Raw genomic sequence first — 26,888 nt, forward strand, 5'->3', positions numbered from 1 at the left:
CAAGATTTTTTTTACCATTTTCCAACAAATTGCCAAATACCATTTACTATTTTTCAAATTTTTTTGCCCTATTCAAACAATTCCAACACCAACAAATTCAGCTCATTCAGGATATTCATGCTCCTAATCATTTTCTAAAAAATTCCCAATTTTCCAGGAAGTTCCCATTGAAATGAATGGGACATTTTTCCAAGTTGCGCAATTCCCACATTTTTCAATCTATTCAAAGCATTTCAACATTAACACATTCCTCTCATCCTGGACATTAAAATTAACACTTTCCCAAGTTTCAAACCAAATTCCGGTTTTCCTGGGAATTCAAACTCTTCAACATTCAAACTTTCTTCTATTCTTACATTCATACTACATTCTGTCAGCATTTCAGTTCAACTTCAGCATTGGAGCATTCACACGCAATTCCTTCAGGAATTGCCTCATTTAGTTACATTTGTATCTCCTCCTCCTACTATTGTGGGGGATTGATAATCAGCATATATTCTGCACATACATGAAGACAGACACGCTTAATGGATTGCGCTCTCTATTTTGCTCATTTCAGAGACTCTGCACACAAATTAATTAGATCAGGTTTGCACATATTTTAATACACACAAACCTTTAGTAGATCAGGCCCTTAATGTTCGTTATCATGACGACTCATCAAAAGTTGGCTGTGATACTTTCTATTGCGTGCGCTTACACGAGTATCAAGCTACTCCTAATGGAGGGAAGCTTTTATTTTCCTGCTGAACTTGTAACACGTGTCTACATCACACCTTAAAACAGGAAGTTTGCAAGTTGACCCTTACAAAGATGCCAACAATCCAGAATTTTGGTGGTAACAGAAACAAAAAGTCAATATTATATGGAATATACCTGACATAAAGGTGTATAACAAAGATGAATATGTAATAAATGATATTAATAACTTCAATCTTTGTGGGGGTAAACTTACAAAGTGTGTGAGTGATGCTTCACCACTGCTTTGTTTATTGTTATGGTTTCCAAGAAAGAGAAGATGTTTTACTTACCAGCTGGATCGTATTCGGCTGAAATGAAAGAGAAAGCAGGTGAAATTCACATCTCATGAATGAAGGCAGAGACTTTTTCGCGTCTTCCTGAAAGAGGAAACATTTGTGTCCCTCACCTTGTCTGCTTCGGCGACGCTTGATGATGAAGATGATGATGAAGATGCCGGCCGCCAGAAGGACCACCACAGCGAGGACCGCCAGCGTGGCAGTGACGCTCACGTTGCCTGTTGGTATGGTATGGTTTATTTGTTTGACAGCTGCTTCATAAGTCACATGAAGGAACATCAGGTGGTTACATTGACACTATTCAACATGTCCTACATGTGTCTTTCTCACCTTCATGGCTTGCGTTGCTCAGGATGCTTCTTCTCTCCAGCTTGGTGACCAGGTCCTCTTTGACGCCAGACAGCTGGAACACACATTCGTACTTGCCCTCCACCTCGGCCGTCACCTCCACTTTCAGGTCCACCGACATCTGGAAGGTTCCGTCGTGGTTGGGGAGCAGCTCTCCGTGCTCCACGTCCTCGAAGATCTGCTCGCCGTCTTTCCTCCAAAACAAGTCGGCTAGGTCGGGGTAGAAACCTGTCGCCATGCAGGTGACCGGAGAGGATGGCGTCTTCTGGAGGAGGAACACCTCTGGAAGCTCTGCACAGGAAGTGACGTGTGAATGGAGGATGACGTGGAGAGAAGATGGAGTGAAAGAGAGAGAATAAAGGTAAAGATGGAGAGAAAAGGAGACAATAAAGGTAAAGATAGAGATAAATGGACAAAATGGAGGTAAAGATAGAAAAAAAGGAGAAAATGTAGGTAAAGAGAGAGAGAAAAGGAGAGAATGAAGGTAAAGATGGAGAGAAAAGGTGAGAATAAAAGGTAAATATGGTGATAAAAGGAGATAATGTAGGTAAAGATTGAGAGAAAAGGAGACAATGAAGGGAAAGATGAGAGAAAAGAAGGCAAAGATGCAGAAAAAAGGAGAAAATTGAGGTAAAGATGGAGGGAAAAGGAGAGAATGAAGCTAAAGATGGAGAGAAAAGGAGAGAATGAAGGTCAAGATGGAGAGAAATAGAGAGAATGGGGGTAAAGATGGAGAGAAAGGAGGTAAAGATGGAGAGAGAAGGAGAGAATGAAGGTACAGATGGAGAGAAAATGTGAGAATAAAATGTAAAGATGGTGATAAAAGGAGAGAATGGAGGTAAAGATAGAGAGAAAAGGAGAAAATGAAGGGAAAGATTAGAGAAAAGAAGGCAAAGATGCAGAAAAAAGGAGAACATTTGAGGTAAAGATGGAGAGAAAAGGAGAGAATGAAGGTAAAGATGGAGAGAAAAGGAGAGAATAAAAGGTCAAGATGGAGAGAAAAGGAGAGAATGAAGGTAAAGATGGAGATAAACGGACAAAATGGAGGTAAAGAAGGAGAAAAAAGGAGAAAATGTAGGTAAAGAAAGAGAAAAGGCGAGAATGAAGTAACGATGGAGTAAATGAAGATAAAGATGGAAAGAAAAGGTGAGAATAAAAGATAAAGATTGTGATAAAAGAAGAGAATGGAGATAAAGATGGAGAGAAAAGGAAAAAATGAAGGGAAAGATGAGAGAAAAGGAAAAGATGCAGAAAAAGGGGGGGGAGAAAATTGAGGTAAAGATGGAGCGAAAAGGAGATAATGTAGATAAAGATGGAGAGAAAAGGAGAGAATGAGGTAAAGATAGAGAGAAAGGAGGTACAGATGGAAAGAGAAGGAGAGAATGAATATAAAGAGAAGGAGAGAATGAATATAAAGAGAAATGGAGAGAATGGAGGTAAAGATGGAGAGAAAATGTGAGATTAAAATGTAAAGATGATGATAAAAGGAGAGAATTGAGGTAAAGATGGAGAGAAAAGGAAAAAATGAAGGGAAAGATGAGAGAAAAGAAGGAAAAGATGCAGAAAAAAGGAGAAAATTGAGGTAAAGATGGAGAGAAAAGGAGAGAATGAAGGTCAAGATGGAGAAAAAAGGAGAGCATGGAGGTAAAAATGGAGAGAAAAGGAGACAATGGAGGTCAAGATGGAGAGAAAAGGAGAGAATGAAGGTGAAGATGGAGAGAAAAGTAGAGATTGGAGGTAAAGATGAAGAGAAAAGGAGAGAATGAAGGTAAATATGAAAAGAAAAGGAGAGAATGAAGGTCAAGATAGAGAGAAAAGGAGAGAATGTAGGTAAAGAAAGAGAAAAGGCGAGAATGAAGTAACGATGGAGTAAATGAAGGTAAAGATGGAAAGAAAAGGTGAGAATAAAAGATAAAGATTGTGATAAAAGGAGAGAATGGAGATGAAGATGGAGAGAAAAGGAAAAAATGAAGGGAAAGATGAGAGAAAAGAAGGAAAAGATGCAGAAAAAAGGAGAAAATTGAGGAAAAGATGGAGCGAAAAGGAGAGAATGAAGATAAAGATGGAGAGAAAAAGAGAGAATGGAGGTAAAGATGGAGAGAAAGGAGGTAAAGATGGAGAGAGAAGGAGAGAATGAAGATAAAGAGAAATGGAGAGAATGGAGGTAAAGATGGAGAGAAAATGTGAGATTAAAATGTAAAGATGGTGATTAAAGGAGAGAATGGAGGTGAAGATGGAGAGAAAAGGAGAAAATGAAGGGAAAGATTAGCGAAAAGAAGGCAAAGATGCAGAAACAAGAAGAACATTTGAGGTAAAGATGGAGAGAATGAAGGTAAAGATGGAGAAAATGAGAGAATAAAAGGTCAAGTTGGAGAGAAATGGAGACAATGAAGGTAAAGATGGCGATAAACGGACAAAATGGAGGTAAAGATGGAGAAAAAAGGAGAAAATGTAGGTAAAGAAAGAGAAAAGGCAAGAATGAAGTAACGATGGAGTAAATGAAGGTAAAGATGGAAAGAAAAGGTGAGAATAAAAGATAAAGATTGTGATAAAAGGAGAGAATGGAGGTAAAGATGGAGAGAAAAGGAAAAAATGAAGGGAAAGATGAGAGAAAAGAAGGAAAAGATGCAGAAAAAAGGAGAAAATTGAGGTAAAGATGAAGAGAAAAGGAGAGAATGGAGGTCAAGATGGAGAGAAACGGACAAAATGGAGGTAAAGAAATAGAAAAGGCGAGAATGAAGTAACGATGGAGTAAATGAAGGTAAAGATGGAGAGAAAAGGAGATAATGAAGGTAAAGATGGAGAGAAAAGGAGAGAATGGAGATAAAGATGGAGAGAAAAGGAGGTGAAGAGAAAAGAGTATAAAGAGACAGAGTGTAATGTCAGTAATGTTCCTATAGGGGGAGTGCTAACATGTTAAAAGGTGAAAGTACAAGGTGTGCTTCTACCTGTTCTCATTAGGACCTTCTTCCCATACTCCACATACTTCTTCAAGTAAGAAGGACATTCCTCAGTGTAATAATACTTAGTGTCGTCTAGATCAAGTATGTTCTGGTCCCACTTGAGTTTGGTGGGGAAAGCTTGTTGTTTTGCTGCAGTAAATGTCCATGTCTTCATGTCCAACGATATGAAATCTTCTCCATCATAACTGATCTGCTCCCAACCTTTAACCTCATCAGTCTCATCATTCCATTCACATCCTGACATCTTCTGGAAAGTGTGAACACCTGAGAGACACAAAGTGTTGTAAAGCAGAGTGAAACTAACACACAACATGTCTTTGTTGTAGGTTATTATGGGATGGACAGAGACAAGGTATATCAGTGCAGTAATGTGTGTTTTTAATACAGTATAAACATATCAAATATATTAGAATAGTAGAAAGTTCAACATAAACAAACCTCCAGTTTGGTTGAAACGCTTCTTAAGTGTTTCAATGTTGTATTTGTAGACATGTTCTCTAACAACATTCCTCTCTGTTACTCTCTGCCAGTAGTTTGGATCCTCTGCTGTGATTTTGTTCATCCAGTCCTGTTTGGATTCTGCTTTCCTGATGTTGCTGTCATAGTAAATAATCTCAACTCCATCAACATAACCAACACTCACATACTCTGGGAAGTTTGGAACTTGAGAGGATGCAGTGCGGAAATACTTGAGTGAATGAATCACTGAAAGACAAAAGGCAGAAAAACAACATTTGATTCTTTAGTTTCATGTTGAACAATTCCTATTTGAAATGATGCTGTCTTCATTTCAACTTCAAACACTGCTGCTTCTCACAGTAAACAATCACTTCCTGTTCTAAGAGACAATAACAGCGTTTGTCTTTGACTTCATATTTATACCTCACTTTAAGACCACACACATGAATAACTTGACTTATTTCCTTCTACAACCGTAAGTGTCAAATAAATATATGACATTATTGCTAGCAGAGAAGTAAAAGTAGTTTTTGTAGGTGAGGGGAAGTTCAAACTAGTGATGTCACTGCCAAAGCATGGAAATATAGCAGCGCCTTATGGAATGTTTACAATGGAATACAACAACAATATTAGAATACTCTTCATTTAAATATTAGGACTATTCCCAGTAAAAAAAGCATTTAAGAAACATTTAAAGTCACTTTTTAGACTTAAGAGTTAATCTTTCATGTTATCAGTTTGAGAACTATTTTCTTTTTCTCTTTCCTTTCTTTTATGAAATGAGCATGTAGGAATGAGGTGTATAAAGTTGTAAAGAAAGTGGACTTACCAGGCGTCACGCTGTGTGTTTGTACAACTAGGAGAAAGAAGAAAAGCAAGTTCATCATTAAATGTCACAAGTGCCGAAGTCAATAAAAAAAGTTTCTAGTTTTAATCCTCAGAGAAAAGCAAGGCGACGACAACTTGCTTGACGAGTAAACATGAAATGGACGCCAAGGCGGAAACGAGATTGTATAAAATCACGTGACTTGAAAGAACTTTCTGGAGGAGGAGACAAATATTTGACAGCAACGCAGCTAACACATGAATATTAACAAAATAAAAGTCATATCAAGAATAAAAGTGAATCTAGCGAGGGTGACGTCATGTTTTTTGACGCAGCTTTATTATAATACACACACACACACTTTATAGGAACAATACACAACAACAAGATGAACCTTTTACATAAGTCATATTGTAGCGTCTAAGCCATGCATGTCCAAAGGGCGGCCCGAGGGCCATTCGTGGCCCCCAGCTAATTTGTTAACGGCCCCCGGCACATTCTGAAAATACTACAATAAAAATGTAAAACATGAAAAAGTGTAATAAAAGAGTAAACAGGTGAAATGTAACAAGAAAAAGTGGCAATGTTGACACTAATAACACAAAGCTGCCATGTGGACTGTTATTGACCTATTGAAGGCTCCAATTACTTCACTGGAACAATTCCACTTTGAAATATTTTGGGGGGAAAATATTGCATATTTTGTGCGAAACATAGTTTTCTTTCACAAAAAGGGCATCAAACAAACAAACAAACAAAAAATGAAAAAATTATAAAATCTTATAATCAACAGATCTACAGACTTAAGCGTTAAAAGTAAAAAAAAAAAAAAAAATAGAAATTTGGCTTATTTTCAACACTTATTCTTTTTATTTTGTTATTGTTATGAATTATTGACCTATTTAAGGTTCCAATTACTTCACATCAAATATTCCACGTTGAAATATTTTGGGGGGAAATGTTGCATAGTTTGTGTGTTTGCCATATAAATAAGGGTTTTGACATAAAGGGCATAAACATAAAAACAACATTTAAAAAAACGTTATAACGACAGACAGACCTGAAGTTGATATCGAGATTCAAGCGTTAAATGAAAAAATAATTTATGACTTATTTCTAACATTTTTTATGACTGAGACCCTTCCGGGTACCCGGGACCAAACTTGAGGAAAGCCATAAAGGTTAGGAAAAAAAAAAACTATATATTGTATTGGTTTTAAAAAAGGAAAAATATAAAAATGGCCCCCGCATGCTTTGATTTTTCAGTCTGTGGCCCTGAGTGGAAAAAGTTTGGACACCCCTGGTCTAAGCGTTTAAAACACTCTTTTAAAAGGACAAAAAACTATTTTATTTGTAACTGTTTGTATGTGTGTAATAATTGAAGAATTGAACATACATATACAATGCACACACATATCAAGGCACTTTCAATATTCAATATTTTATAGCAAGTTAAACAATTACATAGGAATATAAAATAAATCAAATTAAATACAATGCTCATACCAACCACACCTTGAAAAATAAGACACAATACAAATTAGATTAAAATAAAACATATATAAGTAAATATAATAAATTAAAATTGGGCTTATTAAAAACAACTTACATTTCTCCAATAAATATTTAAATTTAAGGCTGTTTTTACTTCTTACCATTTTCCAATATGTAATTAATATTTTAATGTAGGAGATTGGGTTTCACTTTAAGAAAGCGACTTTTGTGTATGAAAAATGTAGCTCGCACGAGCTGAGTTGCATATGACGTCATACCGTTTGTTCTTCTTCGTGGCTTAATTGACACGATGGTCAAGCAGCTGGAGCGTAGAACTAAAACAAGTGAGAGTGAGTGTAGAGTTTGAGCACAAAATGTCCTATAAAAAGATCAGAATCACAATCATCAGGCCACATCAGGACTACCTCCTGATGTGGCCTCAAACTGATGCCAAAAGATCAGATGTGAAGGACTTTGGAGCGTTTGGACTGTCAAAAAAAATCAAATCTTTATCACTTGAGGGCAGAAAAATAATCAGATTTGGTGTGCAGTAAACGGGTCATTAGACTTGCTCAGTGGCCTTGTGGTTAGAGTGTCTGCCCTGAGACTGGAAGGTGGAGAGTTCAAACCCTGGCCGAGTCATACCAAAGACCAATGGGACCCATTACCTCCCTGCTTGGCACTCAGAATCAAGGGTTGGAATTGGGGGTTAAACCACCAAAAATGATTCCCGGGCGTGGCACCGCTGCTGCTCACTGCTCCCCTCACTTCCCAGGGGGTGAACAAGGGGATGGGTCAAATGCAGAGGACAAATTTCCCCACACCTAGTGTGTGTGTGACTATTGTTGGTACTTTCACTTTAACTTAACTTCTCTTATTATTGCAACAACAATGCCAACACACAGCAATTCCACTCAATCTAGGCCAAGCTGGCTGTGCACTGTGGCATTGAACCCAGCAAAACTGGAAATGCCACAGCACAAGACAACACTAAGATCCTCCCTATGACGAAGGACTCGGAGGACAGCATTCCAGATGCCTTTGAGGTGGTGCCAAGAGTTCTTGTCCAGCATGACTATGCCAACTGGACACCACCTCAGAACTGTCCCTTACCTAACAACCGTGTCACATACATTGGTGGCTGGGTGGTAAGAAACATTCTCACTAGGCTAACGTGTCACACATGTAGATTTGTCTTAGTTACAGAAGTTCTCACACGGTCATACCACTTATTAAAATGAATAAACAATGGTGGACTTATTATTATTAATGTAATATATAGATATTGATATAATGTACAAATAATAAAATGATATATATTTATATATACACAGACACACACATGACATAGCCCACATTCCTGTAGAGTTACATTCTTCTATTTACAGGTTTATGGATTTTCTATGAACTAGAATGTAACACTAATTCCATATAGGTGTATTGAGGGGATAAAAATAGTGTTTAAACAATAGTTTCTCTGTGGGTGGAAATTAAACAGTTTGAGTGGTAATGAATTTACATGAAAGTCACAACAGAAAACGTATACCTCCCAATCTCATAAATACGGCATTTGTAATTATACACCATATTGAATGTGAATTCACAAGATAATATTTAACCATTTTACTTTGAAGACTCCAATCATTAGATTCAAGTCAATCATATTAAAACCCTCTTCAACACATTTAATCATTGCTACTTTTCTTATATAATGACATTTGCTTTTCCACATGAATTTTAGGTTGACGTCATCAATAGTTGTGACAATCTTGGTTGTAGTAGGCAGGGAACAAGCCGGGTAGATAAGTCTGGACATGCTATCCATTTTAGTCAGCAAGATTCTTCCAAAGATGGATAAGTCCCGCTGAAGCCACCTGTTTAGGATTGATTTACAGCCATCAATATACGCTTTTCCAAGTTGACCTTATCTGCTCTGATCTTATTTGTTACATTAAACAATGCCTAAATATTTGCCCTCATCTTTCACTTTGATATTGTGCAATGTTGTGCTTGGACAATGGTGTAAGGTGAGGATTTCACACTTGTCCATGTTGAAGTCCAGTCCAGAAGCTTTAGAAAACAAATCAATAGCTTGTAGGGCCAAAGGGATTTTCAAAAGCTGTGTGAAATCAATTGGAAAGTTAGCGCCCTCTAGACATCTGTGTAAATGTTGCAAACAGCCCCTTTAAGGCCTTTGGAAATGTTCCAGTCTGAAGTGAGACGTTAACTAGATGAAGGAATTGTGGTGACAAACTGCTCAGCACAGACTTTAGAAATCTAGTGGGTAACTCATCAAGGTGTGTATGTTAATGTTAGATATGTGCCATCTCCAAGCAGAAGAAAATCTTTGACCTCGGCTCTTGGCACAGTTGTTCTGTCCATCTGACGCTTTGTGCTGACTTCACCGATGTTATAGTTTTATTTCTGTTAATGATAGTTAATCACATTTGGCAGTTCTGCCTCGCATGGGTTAGATTCCAAGCCAGGGTTCAATTCCAAGCCAGGGTTGGATCAGAAAGTAAAAACTAAAGCTGAAACAATTCATGTGATTGACTCGCTGTGGCCAAAGTGCTAAAAGTGGGAGGAGGGGAAAAGCATGAGGCTGAATCTTCTGGTGGCAAAGCATCCAAGAAAAGGAAAGTGAAATGTGAAATTAGACACGGTAAAGCCAAACATTGACTGGACGCTTGATCCAAGTCGCTTAACCGCAGTGACCATCATGAAAGATAAAGATGGTACATTTCAACATGATAGGATCTGCCGCTATGAATATTAATGAGCTACCTGTTACATCTCAGGGCAACAGGTGTGTACTTGTGGTCATGGACTACTTTACACGGTATGTCAACCTTTTTCCAGCGTGCCTTTAAATCCAGGGGAGACAGGGCCTTCTCTGTGGTCGGCCCTAAGCTCTAGAACACTCTGCCCCTCCATGTTCAAACTGCTCCCACAGTGGAGTGTTTTAAGTCTCGTCTTAAGACCCACTTTTATTATCGCATCAATTCCTAGATATGGTCGAAACTACTTAAAGTGCACTACGTATAATAAACGCAACATTATTAATATTGCTACCACGGATAATTTAAACAAAAACTCGTCAAAACAGCCCAATACTTATAATATGGGCTTTTTAAACATAAGATCATTGTCTCCCAAAACGTTATTAGTTAATGAGGTCATTAGAGACAACAATCTTAACGTCATTGGTCTTAGCGAAACCTGGCTCAAACCAGACGATTTTTTTGCGCTAAATGAGGCATCTCCTCCTAACTATATGAATGCGCATATTGCCCGTCCCCTCAAAAGGGGTGGGGGCGGGGGGCCGCACTAATATACAATGAAAACTTTAACCTTACCCCTAACCTAAAAAATAAATACAAATCGTTTGAGGTGCTTACTATGAGGTCTGTCGCACCGCTGCCTCTCGATATGGCTGTTATCTACCGCTCCCCAGGGCCCTACTCGGACTTTATCAATGAATTCTCAGAGTTCGTTGCTGATCTAGTGACGCACGCAGACAATATAATCATAATGGGGGACTTTAATATCCATATGAATACCCCATCGGACCCTCAGTGCGTGGCGCTCCAGACTATAATTGATAGCTGTGGTCTTACACAAATAATAAATGAACCTACGCATCGCAACGGTAATACGATAGATCTAGTGCTGGTCAGGGGTGTCACCACCTCCAAAGTTATGGTACTCCCGTATACAAAAGTAATGTCCGATCATTACCTTATAAAATTCGAAGTTCTGACTCATTGTCAACAAACTAATAATAATAATAACTGCTATAGCAGCCGCAACATTAATGCTGCCACAACGATGACTCTTGCTGACCTACTGCCTTCGGTAATGGCACCATTCCCAAATTATGTCGGCTCTATTGATAACCTAACTAACAACTTTGACAATACCCTGCGCGAAACCATTGATAGTATAGCACCGCTAAAACAAAAAAGGGCCCCTAAAAGGCGCACCCCATGGTTTACAGAAGAAACCAGAGCCCATAAATTATCATGTAGAAAGTTGGAACGCAAATGGCGCGCGACCAAGCTTGAAGTTTTCCATCAAGCATGGAGTGATAGTTTAATATCGTATAAACGCATGCTTACCTTAGCTAAAGCTAAATATTACTCAAATCTCATCCGCCTCAACAAAAACGACCCTAAATTTTTGTTTAGTACAGTAGCATCGCTAACCCAACAAGAGACTCCTCCCAATAGCTCCACCCACTCGGCAGATGACTTTATGAATTTCTTTAATAAGAAAATTGAACTCATTAGAAAGGAGATTAAAGATAACGCATCTCAGCTACAACTGGGTTCTATTAACACAGATACGACTGTATATACGACGGATACTGCAATACAAAATAGTCTCTCTCTTTTTGATGAAATAACATTAGAGGAACTATTACGGCGTGTAAGTGGGATAAAACAAACAACATGTTTACTTGACCCACTTCCTGGGAAACTTATCAAGGAGCTTTTTGTATTATTAGGTCCATCAGTGCTAAATATTATAAATGTATCACTTTCCTCCGGCACTGTTCCCCTAGCATTCAAGAAAGCGGTTATTCATCCTCTGCTCAAAAGACCTAACCTCGATCCTGACCTCATGGTAAACTACCGACCGGTGTCCCACCTTCTGTTTATTTCAAAAATCGTCGAAAAAATTGTTGCACAGCAGCTACATCAACACTTAGTGTCTAACAATCTCTGTGAACCTTTTCAATCCGGTTTCAGGGCAAATCACTCTACGGAGACAGCCCTCGCAAAAATGACTAATGATCTATTGCTAACGATGGATTCTGATGCGTCATCTATGTTGCTGCTTCTTGATCTTAGCGCTGCTTTCGATACCGTCGATCAAAATATTTTATTAGAGCGTATCAAAACACGTATTGGTATGTCAGACTTAGCTTTGTCGTGGTTTAACTCTTATCTTACTGACAGGATGCAATGTGTCTCCCATAATAATGTGACCTCGGACTATGTTAAGGTAACGTGCGGAGTTCCTCAGGGTTCGGTTCTTGGCCCTGCACTCTTTAGTATCTACATGCTGCCGCTAGGCGACATCATACGCAAATACGGTGTTAGCTTTCATTGTTATGCTGATGACACCCAACTCTACATGCCCTTAAAGCTGACCAACACGCCGGATTGTAGTCAGCTAGAGGCGTGTCTAAATGATATTAAACAATGGATGTCCACTAACTTCTTGCAACTCAACGCCAAGAAAACGGAAATGCTGATTATCGGTCCTGCTAGACACCGACATTTATTTAATAATACCACCTTAACATTTGACAACCAAACAATTACACAAAGCGACTCGGCAATGAATCTGGGTATTATCTTCGACCCAACTCTCTCCTTTAAGAGTGTTACTAAAACGGCCTTCTTTCATCTCCGTAATATCGCTAAAATGTGTTCCATTTTGTCCACTAGCGACGCTGAGATCATTTATCATGCGTTTGTTACGTCTCGTCTCGATTACTGTAACGTATTATTTTCGGGTCTCCCTATGTCTAGCATTAAAAGATTACAGTTGGTATAAAATGCGGCTGCTAGACTTTTGACAAGAACAAGAAAGTTTGATCATATTACGCCTATACTGGCTCACCTGCACTGGCTTCCTGTGCACTTAAGATGTGACTTTAAGGTTTTACTACTTACGTATAAAATACTACACGGTCTAGCTCCATCCTATCTTGCCGATTGTATTGTGCCATATGTCCCGGCAAGAAATCTGCGTTCAAAGAACTCTGGCTTTCTAGTGATTCCCAGAGCCCAAAAAAAGTCTGCGGACTATAGAGCGTTTTCTATTGGGGCTCCAGTACTATGGAATGCCCTCCCGGTAACAGTTAGAGATGCTACCTCAGTAGAAGCATTTAAGTTCCATCTTAAAACTCATTTGTATAGTCTAGCCTTTAAATAGACCCCCTTTTTCGAGCAGTTGATCTGCCATTTCTTTTCCTTTCTCCTCTGCTCCCCCTATCCCTTGTGGAGAGGGAGACACACAGGTCCGGTGGCCATGGATGAAGTGCTGGCTGTCCAGAGTCGGGACCCGGGGTGGACCGCTCGCCTGTGTATCGGTTGGGAACATCTCTGCGCTGCAGACCCGTCTCCGCTCGGGATGGTTTCCTGCTGACCCCACTATGGACTGGACTCTTACTATTATGTTGGATCCACTATGGACTGTACTCTCACAATATTATGTCAGACCCACTCGACAGCCATTGCATTCGGTCTCCCCTAGAGGGGGGGGTGGGGGGGGTTACCCACATATGCGGTCCTCTCCAAGGTTTCTCATAGTCATTCACATCGACGTCCCACTGGGGTGAGTTTTTCCTTGCCCTTATGTGGGCTCTGTACCGAGGATGTCGTTGTGGCTTGTGCAGCCCTTTGAGACACTTGTGATTTAGGGCTATACAAATAAACACTGATGGATTGATTTTTTCGGAGCACATTTGTATCACTACTAGAGGTATTTTGACAAAAACAGAGGATTGTGTGTTTTATTTGTATGACCAGCAACATTTCAATGGTACTATATGTAGGACATTACAATACAGTACTGCCATCTGCTGGTGACTTTTGGCTCCTGCACGATAAATTGACGTGTAGGCGAGAGGCAGGAGCTTAGTTTAACATTCACGTTGCCTTTTACCTCATTTTTCATTATAATTGATTCAATGTTTGTTTTCTTCTTACTCTCACATCTTTACTAACTTTATATTTCATTATTAACACTTTTCTTCAATAGGAAGATTGTTTGTCTTGTGGGGATGATGCAATGCTTTGATTTAGATTCTTCATGAAAACGAGACAGTTTGAGGTTGATGTTCCTCTCAGTTTGTAACAATGTGTGATTGATTGATTGAAGGAGTTAAGAGAAGTTTGCATAGGAAAGGGTACAGTTTCATCACGGTACACATTCACTGCTACAAGAAAGCCTGAGATGGTTTCAGTTGAAATATTTGTTTATCTCACACAGATAGAACACAACATATACAGAAAGTAGCATTTAAAAGACAACAATACTGCAGGAAAATAAAAGCAAAAGACTTTGTATATTCCCTGTGATAGAGTAGGTTACTCTGGATGCGGAATGCTGGTCTGATATCTTCTTAGGACAAGGACTCCGGTCAGAGAGTAGGGCACAGAGAGGCTTTCAGGCACTCTTTAATGATGAAGTTGAACAATTGTAGTATAGGTGTGTGTGATGTGTGGTCTAAAGGGAACACATACAAATAATGATTAGGATACATTTAGGCAATATAATATGCAATAAAACAACAGGATATATATAATATTATGCATAATATAATGTACTCTACAATGTGTTATAAAACTAATATACAAACAAATGTACATGGACTATTAAAGCAGTCCATTAGAGATGAATGGGGAATAAGCACTGTTGATTTAGACAGTGCTTTAAACGTGGTCTGTGTCGCCATCTAGTGGTAGAATAGGGTAACTACTGTGTAAGAAGAAGTATTAACAGGGCGAAAGTTGAGCTGGCGAATTATGTCGTCAAGCACAAACATTGTTGCAAACAAACACTCGTTTAAGGCTACATCTAACACATTATAGGCATTTTAGCATTAATAACCGTGCTATATTCGACGTATACTTACATTTTAGTCAGGAACGCACACAATGCTGTTTACACAAGAGCCCATATTACGCAGAAACGCTACAAACAGGAAATGACGTCTCAGACTAGATCGCCAAATCGCCAAACTCACACAGTCACCAAATACATTTTATACTGTAATCAAATCTAATTTAGGTTGTTATTTTACTTCCTGATTCTGACTTACATGCATCAATAAGTGAACGTAAACATTTATTTTCAGTAGCCAAAGTAGTCAACACTTGATTTATTAAAAGAACATAAAGGTGACTGACTTTCCTTCAGCGTGTCGTAGATGGTCTCCAATTCCTAAAAATAAATTGTTGATGGAGATACTCCATAAAACAGCACATAGTAAAACATGTTTTTGGTAAAAGTTCCTTTTGGCCCAGCCAACAAAATGACCACAAAAAGTATTTTGCATGATGACAAAAACATACCATTTAAAAGTGATTTTGGAATTACATTTTTTATTTCCATGATATTGAAGTTATGGGAATGACTATGTAATTAAAAGATTATGGTTAAGTTTAGAGATCAATTTTAGGTTTGATAGACCGTATACAGAATAAAATATTTACACACTTTACATCAGTGAGTGTAAAGTTAAGAATGCCTCAATCAATGCTGCCTCGTACTTGTAAAAACTTTTCAAATTGCCCCCCATCAAATTGCCAAGTCTGTTTTTGTACTCACTTTTGAATTAATTTTAGTGGCTGGGACAAAAGGAAGTATTTCCCGCATTTTTATTGGTTGTTTTGCTACACACTTTTAACACAACCCACAAAACATTAATTGTGTTAATAAATGTCATTATGTTAACAGTGTCAATCCAAAACTATTTATATTCTCTCTTTATCTTATTTACTTATTTACCCAACAGACGTCCAGCAGCCCCCTCACATTAAAGAGGAAGAGGAGGATCCACAGCCCCCTCACATTAAAGAGGAAGAGGAGGAAGTGTGGATCACTCAGGAGGGAGAGTGTCTTCTAGGGCACACACACACACACACACACACACACACACACACACACACACACACACACACACTCACTTAGTTTTTTGTAATTGGTTTTCAATCTTCATTATTTACTTCAAGTTATTACGATCTCTCTCTCTCTCTCTCTCTCTCTCTCTCTCTCTCTCTCTCTCTCTCTCTATCTATCTATCTACAAACCCCGTTTCCATATGAGTTGGGAAATTGTGTTAGATGTAAATATAAACGGAATACAATGATTTTCAAATCATTTTCAACCCATATTCAGTTGAATATGCTACAAAGACAACATATTTGATGTTCAAACTGATAAACTTTTTTTTTTTGCAAATAATCATTAACTTTAGAATTTGATGCCAGCAACACGTGACAAAGAAGTTGGGAAAGGTGGCAATAAATACTGATAAAGTTGAGGAATGCTCATCAAACACTTATTTGGAACATCCCACAGATGTGCAGGCTAATTGGGAACAGGTGGGTGCCATGATTGGGTATAAAAACAGCTTCCCAAAAAATGCTCAGTCTTTCACAAGAAAGGATGGGGCGAGGTACACCCCTTTGTCCACAACTGCGTGAGCAAATAGTCAAACAGTTTAAAAACAACGTTTCTCAAAGTGCAATTGCAAGAAATTTACAGTCCATAATATCATCAAAAGGTTCAGAGAATCTGGAGAAATCACTCCACGTAAGCGGCATGGCCGGAAACCAACACTGAATGACCGTGACCTTCGATCCCTCAGACGGCACTGTATCAAAAACCGACATCAATCTCTAAAGGATATCACCACATGGGCTCAGGAACACTTCAGAAAACCACTGTCACTAAATACAGTTGGTCGCTACATCTGTAAGTGCAAGTTAAATCTTTACTATGCAAAGCGAAAGCCAATTATCAACAACATCCAGAAATGCCGCCGGCTTCTCTGGGCCCGAGATCATCTAAGATGGACTCATGCAAAGTGGAAAAGTGTTCTGTGGTCTGACGAGTCCACATTTCAAATTGTTTTTGGAAATATTCGACATCGTGTCATTCGGACCAAAGGGGAAGCGAACCATCCAGACTGTTATCGACGCAAAGTTCAAAAGCCAGCATCTGTGATGGTATGGGGGTGTATTAGTGCCCAAGGCATGGGTAACTTGCACATCTGTGAAGGCACCATTAATGCTGAAAGGTACATACAGGTTTTGGAACAACATATGCTGCCATCTAAGCGCCGTCTTTTTCATGGACGCCCCTGCTTATTTCAGCAAGACAATGCCAAGCCTCATTCAGCACGTGTTACAACAGCGTGGCTTCGTAAAAAAAGAGTGCGGGTCCTTTCCTGGCCCACCTGCAGTCCAGACCTGTCTCCCATTGAAAATGTGTGGCGCATTATGAAGCGTAAAATACGACAGCGGAAACCCCGGACTGTTGAACGACTGAAGCTCTACATAAAACAAGAATGGGAAAGAATTCCACTTTCAAAGCTTCAACAATTAGTTTCCTCAGTTCCCAATCGTTTATTGAGTGTTGTTAAAAGAAAAGGTGATATAACACAGTGGTGAACATGCCCTTTCCCAACTACTTTAGGAGGCGTGTCTTAATGAAATTAAACAATGGATGTCCGCTAACTTCTTGCAACTCAACGCCAAGAAAACGGAAATGCTGATTATCGGTCCTGCTAAACACCGACATTTATTTAATAATACCACCTTAACATTTGACAACCAAACAATTACACAAGGCGAATCAGTAAAGAATCTGGGTATTATCTTCGACCCAACTCTCTCGTTTGAATCACACATTAAGAGTGTTACTAAAACGGCCTTCTTTCATCTCCGTAATATCGCTAAAATTCGTTCTATTTTATCCACTAGCGACGCTGAGATCATTATTCATGCGTTCGTTACGTCTCGTCTCGACTACTGTAACGTATTATTTTCGGGTCTCCCTATGTCTAGCATTAAAAAATTACAATTGGTACAAAATGCGGCTGCTAGACTTTTGACAAGAACAAGAAAGTTTGATCATATTACGCCTACACTGGCTCACCTGCACTGGCTTCCTGTGCACTTAAGATGTGACTTTAAGGTTTTACTACTTACGTATAAAATACTACACGGTCTAGCTCCGTCCTATCTTGTCGATTGCATTGTACCATATGTCCCGGCAAGAAATCTGCGTTCAAAGAACTCCGGCTTATTAGTGATTCCCAGAGCCCAAAAAAAGTCTGCGGGCTATAGAGCGTTTTCTATTCGGGCTCCAGTACTATGGAATGCCCTCCCGGTAACAATTAGAGATGCTACCTCAGTAGAAGCATTTAAGTCCCATCTTAAAACTCATTTGTATACTCTAGCCTTTAAATAGCCCCCCTGTTAGACCAGTTGATCTGCCGTTTCTTTTCTTTTCTCCTCTGCTCCCCTTTTCCTTGAGGGGGGGGGGGCACAGGTCCGGTGGCCATGGATGAAGTGCTGGCTGTCCAGAGTCGGGACCCGGGGTGGACCGCTCGCCTGTGCATCGGCTGGGAACATCTCTGCGCTGCTGACCCGTCTCCGCTCGGGATGGTGTCCTGCTGGCCCCACTATGGACTGGACTCTTACTATTATGTTGGATCCACTATGGACTGGACTCTCACAATATTATGTCAGACCCACTCGACATCCATTGCTTTCGGTCTCCCCTAGAGGGGGGGGGGTTACCCACATATGCGGTCCTCTCCAAGGTTTCTCATAGTCATTCACATCGACGTCCCACTGGGGTGAGTTTTTCCTTGCCCGTATGTGGGCTTTGTACCGAGGATGTCGTTGTGGCTTGTGCAGCCCTTTGAGACACTTGTGATTTAGGGCTATATAAATAAAGATTGATTGATTGATTGATACTTTGGCACGTGTTGCAGCCATGAAATTATAAGTTGATTATTATTTGCAAAAAAAAAATAAAGTTTATGAGTTTGAACATCAAATATCTTGTCTTTGTAGTGCATTCAATTGAATATGGGTTGAAAAGGATTTGAAAATGATTGTATTCCGTTAATATTTACATCTAACACAATTTCCCAACTCATATGGAAACGGGGTTTGTATCTATCTATCTATCTATCTATCTATCTATCTATCTATCTATCTATCTATCTATCTATCTATCTATCTATCTATCTATCTATCTATCTATCTATCTATCTATCTATCCATCCATCTATCTATCTATCTATATATATATATATATATATATATATATATATATATATATATATATATATATATATATATATATATATATACACATACATTGTTTTGATTAATTTCAATATCTTACATACACTTGTTATTACATATGTTGACCAGATGTTGAGATATTTGCTGGGAGTCCATATTGGTTCTCCACGAGCGTCCCACTTTTGTTGATAAATATGTCTAATCGGCTATGGAATAGTTTTTCCATGATTTTGGAGAATGGTGGAAGTAATGAAACTGGTCTGTAGTTAGTAAAGCTCAAACAAAATCTTGTTGTTCGTGTATGACTTAAGTGTTATTATGACAATGACAATAAAGGAATTGATTGATTGATTGATTGATTATGTCTCCATTCTAATAAATTGGTACGACTTTTGCAATTTTCATTTTGTCAGCGGAGAGTCATGAAGAGGAGTGGCACACCAGTGTGGGACAGAAGGAGCTACAGGCCCCCTCCCACATTAAAGAGGAGCAGCTTCATGATGAAGATGAAGCTCAGTCCTTACAGCTTCATCACAGTCAAAGTGAGGAGAACAGAGGGGCGGAGCTTGTAAGTCAACACATCACAGAAGCTGATGGAGAGCATTGTGAAGATATAAAGTCAGAACCAGACAGCATCTTTGCTCCACTGTCAGACATGGACCACATGATGTCACACTCTTCTGATCACAGTGACCACATCCAAAAACCTCTGGAGAGTAAAAAGGACTCTAAAGGTGATACGAGACATCACACTAACAACAAACACTTTGACTGCTCTGAATGTGGGAAATCATTTAGACGGAAGAGTCATTTTACAGTTCACATGAAAATACATACTGGAGAGAAACCTTTTACCTGCTCTGTTTGTAAGAAGAGTTTCTCCACAAAACATTACATGACCACACACATGCGAACACACACTGGAGAGAAACCCTTTACTTGCTCCGTTTCTAAGAAGAGTTTCTCCAGAAAGTGTAACATTACCACACACATGAGATTACACACTGGAGAGAAACCTTTTACTTGCTCCGTTTGTAAGAAGAGTTTTTCCAAAAAGGGTGACATGACCACACACATGAGAACACACACTGAAGAGAAACCTTTTGCTTGCTCAGCTTGTGCTAAAAGATTCAACACTAAGAATGACATGACCACACACATGAGAACACACACAGGTGAGAAACCTTTTATTTGCTCTGTTTGTAAGAAGAGTTTCTCCACAAAACATTACATGACCACACACATGAGAACACACACTGGAGAGAAACCTTTTGCTTGCTCAACTTGTGCTAAAAGATCCAACACTAAACAGGAAATTATATTGCACATGAGAACACACACAGGTGAGAAAACTTTTACTTGCCCTGTTTGTAAGAAGAATTTCTCTAGAAAGCAAAGCATGATCAGACACATGAGAACACACACTTGAGAGAAACATTTTGCTTGCTCAGTTTGTGCTTAAAGATTCAACACTAAGAAGGAAATTATATTGCACGTGAGAACACACACAGGTGAGAAAGCTTTTACTTGCTCTGTTTGTAAGAAGAGTTTCTCCACAAAGCAAACCATGACCGCACACATGAGAACACACACTGGACAGAAACTGTTTAGTTGCACTGTGTGTGTGATAAGATGTTCAGGTTTAAGAATCAGGTCAGTAGACACAAGTGTGTAACAGTCATGGAAGCTGCAGGGATTTAAAAACACTTAAACAGTGATTGTGCTAAATGATACTTTAAAAACACAGCATGTTTAATATGAATGTATATTTGATGTTGTGTGTAGTGCTTCTCATCTTCTAGTCTTATATGTTGTCCTGTAGTTACTTTTTAAGTTGTGTGCATGTATTGAATATTATATATGTAGCTACTATTGTATTTTTTTTTCTCATTATTTAAAGAGAGGGCATCTTAATTAAATTTGTTTTTTTTTTGTGTGTCTTATAAAATCACACATTTTTTCGATTGCATTTTATTGATGTTATTATCCAATAAAAAGTATGAATGAATAAAATGGTTAACGAAATGTGGACTCTGGTAGATTAGCAACATTGTTACATCATGGATGTTAACTACTGCAAAACATCAACAAAGAAGAAAAAGGCTGAAGTTAGCAACACATAACTAAACTTTAGAGCCATCGTGAGTGGAGTTGGTTGTTTTTATTGCTGCATTTGTACTTTTTTCACCTCACATCTTCACTTTTAATCCTAAAGTCTTCTTCAAATATATTGTTGTAGGCTTCTGATATTTGTGTTTTTGGTGTGTGTGTGTGTGTGTAGTCTGTGGAAAGGGTTGTTGTCCCTTGTGGCTCTATTACTTAGGATGATCAATGATTCCAGAACAAATAAAACATTTCCACTGTCTCTTTATGAGGCAAACATCTGTGTTGTATTGAAAGAGCAATCCATCTAAATATAGGCCTATCTCTCTGCTCAACCTTGACCACAACATTTTTACAAAGGTACTAGCCACTAGATTAAACAAACCCATAGAAACAATTATTCATGCAGATCAAGTTGGCTTTACACCTGGTAGGCATTCTTTTTTTGATGTGTGACGCTAGGTAAACATTTTGTATTCTGACAAGAGGGACTATGCCAATGGAGCTGTCCTGTCACTGGACGCCCAGAAAGCCTTTGATTCTATTGAATGGCCATATTTATTTAAAGTTATGAGGAGGTTTGATTTTGGGGAAACTTTTGTAAATTGGATTAAAATGATTTATCACTCTCCTAAATCCGCTGTTATCACAAATAACATGAAATCAGGGCCATTTAGTCAACACCGAGGAGTACGTCAAGGAGACTGTCTGTCTCCCGTGCTATTTAAGATAGCACTAGAACCCTAGCCAATAGGAATAAGGAATCACCCTAGTATTAGAGCCATTCCAGTTGGTGCATCAGAAGCTCTCGCCAGCTTGTACGCAGATGATTTAATTGTCACTCCAATGAATCCCAAGCAGGACATCCCTAACCTTTTTCAATATATTAGCTCTTTTGGTAAAATTTCTGGCTATACCATAAATTGGGCCAAAAGTGATCTTATTTTTATTGGTGAAAATATTGACTTGCAGAACTGTCCAGTGAAAATTGTACCGTATTATATTATATATCTCGGACTCAAAATATCTAAAAGTCCTAAATCATTGTTAAAATTAAACTTTCCTGAGACAAACTGAAATCCAACATAGAATACTGGAGAATCCTACCACTATCTATGAGTGAATGCCATAAAGATGGTATCCCTACCAACATTTTCGTACCTCTTCCAAAATCTACCAATTTTTATATCAAATTATTACTTTAAGAAAACAGATACAAACATTTTGGATTTTGTTTGGGGGTATAAAAAACATAGATTATCTAAAAAACCTATATTCAGATCTACCCGTGGTGGTTTGGGTCTTCCGATATTCAAACATTGTTATTGGGCAGCAAATGCTCGGGCATCGGCATACTGGCAATGGTGGTTATTAACATACTGGCAATGGTGGTCATTGGCATACTGGCAATGGTGGTCATTAACATACTGGCAATGGTGGTCATTGACATACTGGCAATGGTGGTCATTAACATACTGGCAATGGTGGTCATTGGCATACTGGCAATGGTGGTCATTAACATACTGGCAATGGTGGTCATTGGCATACTGGCAATGGTGGTCATTAACATACTGGCAATGGTGGTCATCGGCATACTGGCAATGGTGGTCATCAGACTATGAGTTATTCAACTATGTCCCTTTGTGCATACAATTTGAATTGATGTCCCTAATAAAGCCATATGCCTCCTTGACATCTTTACTTTTTACTCAGGCTTCATCTATCAAGTCAGTAAGTCATAGTTTTGTTGTAAGAAATTCTCTTAGGATCTTAATCCAAATAAAAAACATTTATAAAGTTCCAAATATATGAATCCATACACCAGTCTGCCATAATCTTGTCTTTACCACAGCATTATTGGACAAGACATGTGCAGCATGGCATAGGAAGGGGCTAAGATGTCTACATGATTTCAATATTGATGGAAATGTTGCTTCCTTTGGCCAATTGCAAGAAAAGCATAGTTTATCTAACTCATTTTTTCAGACATATGCAACTTAGACATTTTGTAAGCGAGAACATCCCTCATTTGAAACCAAAGAGAAAGGACATGCTCTCTTGGAATTATTTTCGATTTCTCCGAACAAAAAAATCTCCTCTCTAATTTTACATTCTGTTTTAGTAAAGAGCTTGAGTTGGCACCATCTATTAAGAGAGCATGGGAAAAAATAAATGGGTGATGGTCTCCCTAATGAGGTATGGACGACTGCACTTTCATACATTCATTAACAGGGCTCAACAAGGAGTTCCTTTCAAGTCTACTTTAAGCTAGTTCGGTGACGATCGCAAACATTTTCATCTGCTCGAATCTCATGCCAAACAAAGTATCATCGGTATGTATCGTTGAGTAGTATGCTAATTTTTGATTTGAGTTGTATTTTTTTGTTGGCTGTGATGTAATTTGGGACGTTTTATGGCCAAAAGTCAGTCATGCTAATTTTCGTAATTCAGTGATCGAAGCAGCTCCTATTTTCCCATCAAGCAGTTGTTTGAACATTCAGTTGACACAACCGAGCGCATAAAAGAACACATAGCCACTCAGGCCCAAGAGAAAAGTCAAATAAAAGTTGAATCACCACACAATCAGCCATCATCATGGAATGAAACACAACATTATAAACCACCAGATGTGAGCTCCATTCAACACTCACATCTCCAGACAGAGCACAATGAACACAGAGTTGGCTTTGTTTCTACCCTACAACAAAGGACGACACCTTCACGGCCAGAAGTCACATCAGTCACCAGTCCATCTTCAAACAACATACGAGACAATCACCAAGATTACAAGTCAAGCTACAGTTCTCCTTTGAAGAAATGGATTTGTTGGTCACGTGGCTAGGCAAGGAGTCAGCTAAGCACGCAAAACGCATCAGGGCTGTCCATGTCAACTCCCCAGACAAAGGCCTAAAAAGGATATGGGAAAGACTGGAAACCTGTTACAACGCACCCAAAATGGTTGAGGATTCCCTGTTTGAACGGATCCACGGCTTCCCTAAAATCATCAACAGAGACTATTCAAAGCTCCATGAGTTGAGTGATTTTCTCATAGAATTGGAGGCAGCCAAGGAAGATGGAGACCTGCCTGGCCTTGCATATTTGGACACAGCGCGTGGGATAAACCCATTAGTTCAAAAGTTACCATTCAACCTTCAAGAAAAGTGGCTCAACGTTGGCACAAACTATAAATTACAACACAATGTAACATTTCCCCCCTTTTATGTTTTTGTTGACTTCATTGGAAAACAAGCTATAATTAGGAATGACCCAGGCTTAGAGTTTGCAGGTCAAATTGACACCTCAAAAGCAGACAAAGTCCAATGGAAGCAGATCCAAAATAGAGAAGTCTCAGTTCATAAGATCGATTTCCAGTCCACTGCCCCTCCTAATAATGACAACACTTTGAAGCTGATGATCCCGAGAAACAATGCCCTATTCATAAAAAGCCTCACATGCTACAGAAATGTCGGGCCTTCCATACAATGCCGTTGGAACAAAGCAAGAATTCCTGAAAGAGATTGGCATATGTTTTAAGTGATGCACATCCACTCAACACATAGCAACAAACTGTAAATGTATTACTAAGTGCACTGAGTGTGAGAGCGCAAAGCACATTTCTGCACTTCATCCTGGACCTGCACCATGGATCCAGGTCCCAACCCCCCTGACACAGCTTGGCGGGGAGCAAGACTCAGAAACTTCAACTGAGGTCAGTGTTCGATGTACGTATGTGGTGCGATCAAAGCTACAAATCCTGCTCAAAGATCTGCCTTGTTAAAATATATCCTAACGGCCGTCCTGAGAAATCCCTGAAAGTTTATGCAATCATCGACGAGCAGAGTAACAAGTCCCTTGCTCGTTCAGAGTTCTTTGAGATATTCAACATTCAAAATCCTTCATCTCCATACACACTCCGAACCTGCTCTGGAGTGACAGAAACCACTGGGAGAAGAGCTTCAGGCTACAAAATTGAATCCATGGATGGAAAAGTGTGCCTCTCCTTACCAAGCCTCCTGGATTGTGATGATCTACCTAACAACAGATCAGAAATCCCAACACCTAATGCTGCAGCCAACCATACTCACCTCAAATCAGTTGCTAACCTCATCCCAGAGCTGGATCCTAACGCGTCCATCATGCTTCTCCTTGGGAGAGACATCATCCCTGTCCACAAAGTGCGCAAACAGGTTGATGGGCCACGTGATGGTCCCTATGCTCAAAAACTTGACCTGGGATGGGTGATCGTTGGAAATGTAGGCTTGGGGGATGTTCACAAGCCGACCACAGTGAATAACTTCAACACCATTACGACTGAACAAAGGCGTACCACAGTCTTTAAACCTTGTCCTAACGTATTTCAAGTCAAGGAGAGACATGGCCAGTTTCAAAGCCCTGAAAACTCAAAGGTAACCTTCACAAAGAAATGTAAGCAAGATGACGTGGGCTCTACAGTGTTTCAGCAGACTAAAGATGACAACAAAGTCGGTCCATTCATTGATGACATCGCCTTCCTGCAAATCATGGAGAGGGGTTTGAAAAAGGACATAACCAACAGCTGGGTAGCTCCGCTGCCATTTAAGACTCCTAGCCCAAGCTTTCTGACAACACCAAAAACAAATCCTTTTTCCTCTCTGAGACGCAACTTCGAAAGAAAACCAGTGATGAAAGAGCACTTTTTTAGCTTCATGGAAAATATCTTTCAAAATGAACATGCTGAAATAGCTCCCCCACTCACATCTAATGAAGAAAGATGGTATTTACCGGCCTTTGGTGTCTACCATCCGAAGAAACCTGGGAACATCCGTGTGGTGTTTGACTCCAGCGCCCAATACTATGGTGTGTCACTAAACGACGTGCTGTTAACTGGACCCGACCTCAACAACACCCTTATAGGGGTACTCCTCAGGTTTCGCAAAGAAGCTGTAGCCATAACAGCAGACATTCGGCACATGTACCACTGTTTCTTAGTCAGAGAAGATGACCGCAATTATCTCAGGTTGTTATGGTTCAGAAACAACAACTCATGTGAAGACATCATGGAATACAGAATGAGGGTCCATGTCTTTGGAAATGGTCCCTCTCCCGCAGTGGCCATCTACTGTTTAACACAGTCAGTGAAAAATGCAGAGCCCGTTGTAAAGCAGTTTGTCAACCGCGACTTTTATGTAGATGACGGGCTAACGTCACTTCCCTCCGTCGAAGCTGCAGTGAAGCTGCTCAAGAGGACCCAAGAGGTTCTGTCAGACTCAAACTTGAGGCTTCACAAAATCGCCTCAAATAAAGGAGAAGTTATGAACGCATTCCCATCTCAGGACCATGCCATCAACTTAAAGGACCTGGATTTCACTTCAGATATCTTGCCCATGCAACGTAGTCTGGGACTTAACTGGGATCTAATGTCAGACACATTTACCTTTCAAGTAGCTGATGAGCAAAAGCCTTTCACCCGCAGAGGTGTCTTGTCAACTGTCAACAGCATCTATGATCCCCTAGGATTTCTTGCCCCTGTCACCATACAAGGCAAGCTGATCCTGCGTGAGTTCATGCAGAACAACGGAGATTGGGATGCACCTCTTCCTCAAGAAATGGAAGAGACATGGTCAATGTGGCGATGCTCATTGAAAGATCTCAGCAATCTCCAGATCCCAAGAGTTTACACACAGGCCTCTCCTACAGCGCTGTCAAAAAGAGAGATAGTCATCTTTTGTGACGCTTCCACAAAGGCAATTGCAGCAGTTGCACACTTAAAACTAACAGAGAAAAATGGAACCAACCACGTGGGATTTCTCATGGGAATGGCCAAGCTTACACCCTT

General features: G+C 39.5%; 1 protein-coding gene and 1 pseudogene across 2 annotated transcripts; one reads left to right on the forward strand and one right to left on the reverse strand.

Moving 5' to 3' along the window:
- Window positions 1-862: 862 nt before the first annotated feature.
- Window positions 863-5,843, reverse strand: LOC133575544 (major histocompatibility complex class I-related gene protein-like). 2 transcript variants are annotated; one of them, XM_061928206.2, is made up of 6 exons: window positions 5,637-5,843; window positions 4,787-5,053; window positions 4,334-4,612; window positions 1,368-1,676; window positions 1,148-1,255; window positions 897-1,049 (listed from the first exon to the last, which is right to left on the reverse strand). In XM_061928206.2, the coding sequence occupies exons 1-6, from the start codon at window positions 5,692-5,694 to the stop codon at window positions 1,024-1,026; spliced, it is 1,047 nt and encodes a 348-aa protein (XP_061784190.1). In that variant the 5' UTR covers window positions 5,695-5,843; the 3' UTR covers window positions 897-1,023. The 2 variants fall into 2 exon arrangements, with proteins under 2 accessions (XP_061784189.1, XP_061784190.1); XM_061928205.1 differs by having other exon boundaries at window positions 863-1,255.
- A 1,594-nt stretch (window positions 5,844-7,437) lies between these two features.
- Window positions 7,438-20,809, forward strand: LOC140677494 (uncharacterized; annotated as a pseudogene).
- The last annotated feature ends 6,079 nt before the right edge of the window (window positions 20,810-26,888 follow it).

The sequence above is a fragment of the Nerophis lumbriciformis genome, linkage group LG33 (genome assembly GCF_033978685.3).
Source record: "Nerophis lumbriciformis linkage group LG33, RoL_Nlum_v2.1, whole genome shotgun sequence".
Classification (NCBI taxonomy): Eukaryota; Metazoa; Chordata; class Actinopteri; order Syngnathiformes; family Syngnathidae; genus Nerophis; species Nerophis lumbriciformis.